General features: G+C 38.2%; 1 protein-coding gene across 1 annotated transcript in view; it reads right to left on the reverse strand.

The window, feature by feature from the left end:
• Nucleotides 1-1,785: 1,785 nt before the first annotated feature.
• The window catches only part of LOC109916526 (DNA-binding protein Ikaros-like), a gene marked incomplete at its 3' end in the record, with an annotated part of 5,258 nt that continues 3,994 nt past the window's right edge, over nucleotides 1,786-3,049 (reverse strand). Inside the window, exon 3 of the mRNA XM_048593173.1 lies at nucleotides 1,786-1,911. Coding sequence (XP_048449130.1) covers nucleotides 1,786-1,911 — 126 coding nt within the window. The remainder of the gene's footprint in view (nucleotides 1,912-3,049) is intronic.

A 3,049-nucleotide genomic window follows, 5' to 3' on the forward strand; every position in this document is an offset into this window, starting at 1 on the left:
CACTTGGCCCAGCTCATTCCCTGGTATCAGATGCAGTGATACTCCCATCCTAAGTGGATTGTGAACATGCTAGCCAAGGAAGCTCTCATAAACATACTTCAGAAACCCCTCCCTTCCTTACTTCAATCAGTACTTGAGTAATTAAAGTCCTTCAAATTCACTACTTTCTAATTCTGCCACAACTCGAGAAGTGCCCTCCATCTCTCTCTCTCACTATTTGGAGTCCTATAGAATGGCCCAGTAACTGCTCATCCATTTTGCTGCTCGATTGTAACCAAATGTATTTTGCCCTTACCCTACCAGGACATCCACTCTTTCAAGCATGACCACATCTTCCCAATCCCTTTTACTTTTTTCTAATATGATACTCCTTCCTACTACATTCCAATACTCTCACCCCCTTACTCTTTTCTTCTTCTATTCTCTAAAGTTGAAGAAGTTCTTGAAGAGGAATGCATTGTAGGACAATGGGGATAGTGTGCGTTTGTGGATAGTTAGATAGCTCTATCAAAGATGCTGGGTAGAATCCCCTGCTCCTGTACTTATTTGATGATTCCAACATTTCTTAAAACAGTAGCATGCCCACGCAAAATCCAGCAATTATCAGGGAAACTACAAATAACAGTCAACAGCTTAATTACTCTTAGCTTTAACAGCTTTTCCTGTTCTCTGGAATTGAGACAAGTAATTTGATACAGAAATATCCTACTGACATTTTATTAGGTCTAGTGGAAAAAAAAATACATTCAACACACCCTTTGCAGAATCTCCAGGTTTAATATCACTGTACGATCTACTGAAATCAAATTTTTCACTCTACAACATAATTATCATTCAATTTACTGAGCACAAAATACCTTTGAAGCTACTGTGAGAGCCAATAGTTAGAGACTACCTGCCTATTTGTATTTATGATCAGTTTACATACTTTTATGATGATGCTAAAATATTGGTAAAATGCAGTAAAGATCAGCAATTCTCCATAAGCATAAGTAGCCTGACCTGATATCTTCTCTATATCCTGTTTTGTTATTCACCTTGAAGGGACAATCACTATGCCTAGTGCCATGTTAGATCATACATTTACCTCCAGGAAAAAGTTAAAAGTCATTATTGAGAGATGGCTGAAATATTGATTTTTATCAGTGAGGTAGAATGATGAAAACATTAATGAAATATGTAGGCTATTAAAAAAGGGGCTATATTGAATAAACGGAAAAACATTGAGAGGATAGAAGGGTAAAGAGGATAAAACTTCTGGCGCGAATCAATCGCATCCATGTATTTTAAAATCATAAAATATTTTAAAAGAATCTAGGGAACAGACATCACAGGTATTTCTACACTTACTTAATGATTTGTTGAAAAAAAAAGTAGTCATTGGAGTGGTGAACAGTTAATGCCGTGCCTATTTTTAAGAAAGAGAACACATCAAGGGAATTATAGTCAGTTTAGTATCAGTGATAGGAAAAAAATTGGAATCCTTTCTAAAGAAGAGAATAGAGGAACATCTGGAAATGGAAATATAACAATTATCCGTCAGCATGGACTTCAAAAGGGAAAATCTTGCTTCCCAACCTTAACTTGTTTTTGGAGCGGTAGCAGAGATAGTAGACAATGGTGATGCATCAAATATACCTGGATTTCTGAAAGACCTTTGATAAGGTGCCCCATAAATAGTTTAAGGAATAACATCACAGAATGTGGAGTCAGGGGACAAGTGGCAGAATGGATTGCCAGCTTGCCTATGGAAACCTATGTAATCACGAAATAGTTTGTTTTTACCTGAATAAATACCACTATGCAGTCCCATGGTTTGCAAGTAATTGTGGCAACGTTCTTTGTGTTCTTCGAGTGAGCTGCGTTGCTTGTAGCTTCTCCCACAATAGCTACATTTGTGAGGCTTTCCAACTACACACAAACAAGAAGAGGTCTTAAAAGAATATAGAATGGGCTTCACATTTGTAACTTGTTATCAATAAGATATTTGTGTTTCATGAGAATATGCACTTCTAATTGCCTTGTATAATTTACTTAAGCCATCAGACATAAAACTGAACTCAAACTGTGTATCACACAGTATTACATATGCATCTATTAACTCTATGGTCTGCGTGGTGAAATAACACAGTTCATAAATACAGAATTTCTAAGCTACCATTTAGCCAGCATTTGAAAGAAAAACAAAACTCAGTAGATGCTGGAAATTTCAAACAGAAACAAGAAATGCTGGAAATGCTCAGCAGGCCTGGCAGTATCTGTGGACAGAAAAACAGCAAACGTTTCACTTTGATGATCTTTTACCAGAATTGAAAAATTCAGAGATGTAACAAATTTTATGTAAGTGCAGAGCCTGAAGAAGGTGGTCTAAAATACAGCTGGGAAGGTCTGTGATAGCGTGGAAGTCAGGCGAGATGACAAGTTAAAAGGGTTGTTTATGCAAAGTCTCATTGTCATCTTCTTTCCCCTTGTACCATTTTCTTTTTGCCATTTTCATGAATTAGATTAGATTCAATGAGATGCCAATGGTCTTCTGTCCCTGCTACAAACTCTCTCTCCCTGGTGACTGCCTGAGCCACACTTTTCCCAAATATGGTGTCATTATTGACTCCAAGATTAGCTTTCAATCACACATGTATACCTTTAGAAAGACTGCCTATTTGCAGTTGCACAGCATTTCCCCATTCCCAGTTCATCTGCTAGGGAAATGCTCATCCATTCCTTTGTAATTTCTAGTACTGTTTACCCGACGCCTTCCATGCTCACTGACTTCCACCTGCTTTTTGTTAAGCAACACCTCGAGTATAAAATTCTCAAATGTGTGTTTTTGAATTTTTCAACAGCTTCAACCCTCCTTGCCTCTACGATTCCCTCCAACTCCACAACACTGAGGTACCCGTTTCAGAGATAGTAGGAACTGCAGATGCTGGAGAATCTGAGATAACAAGGTGCAGAACTGGATGAAAACAGCAGGCCAAGCAGCATCAGAGGAGCAGGAAAGCTGACGTTTCGGGCCTAGACCCTTCTTCAGAAATTCTGAAGAAGGGTC

The sequence above is a fragment of the Rhincodon typus genome, unplaced genomic scaffold (genome assembly GCF_021869965.1).
Source record: "Rhincodon typus isolate 14 unplaced genomic scaffold, sRhiTyp1.1 hic_rhity00002431, whole genome shotgun sequence".
NCBI lineage: Eukaryota > Metazoa > Chordata > Chondrichthyes > Orectolobiformes > Rhincodontidae > Rhincodon > Rhincodon typus.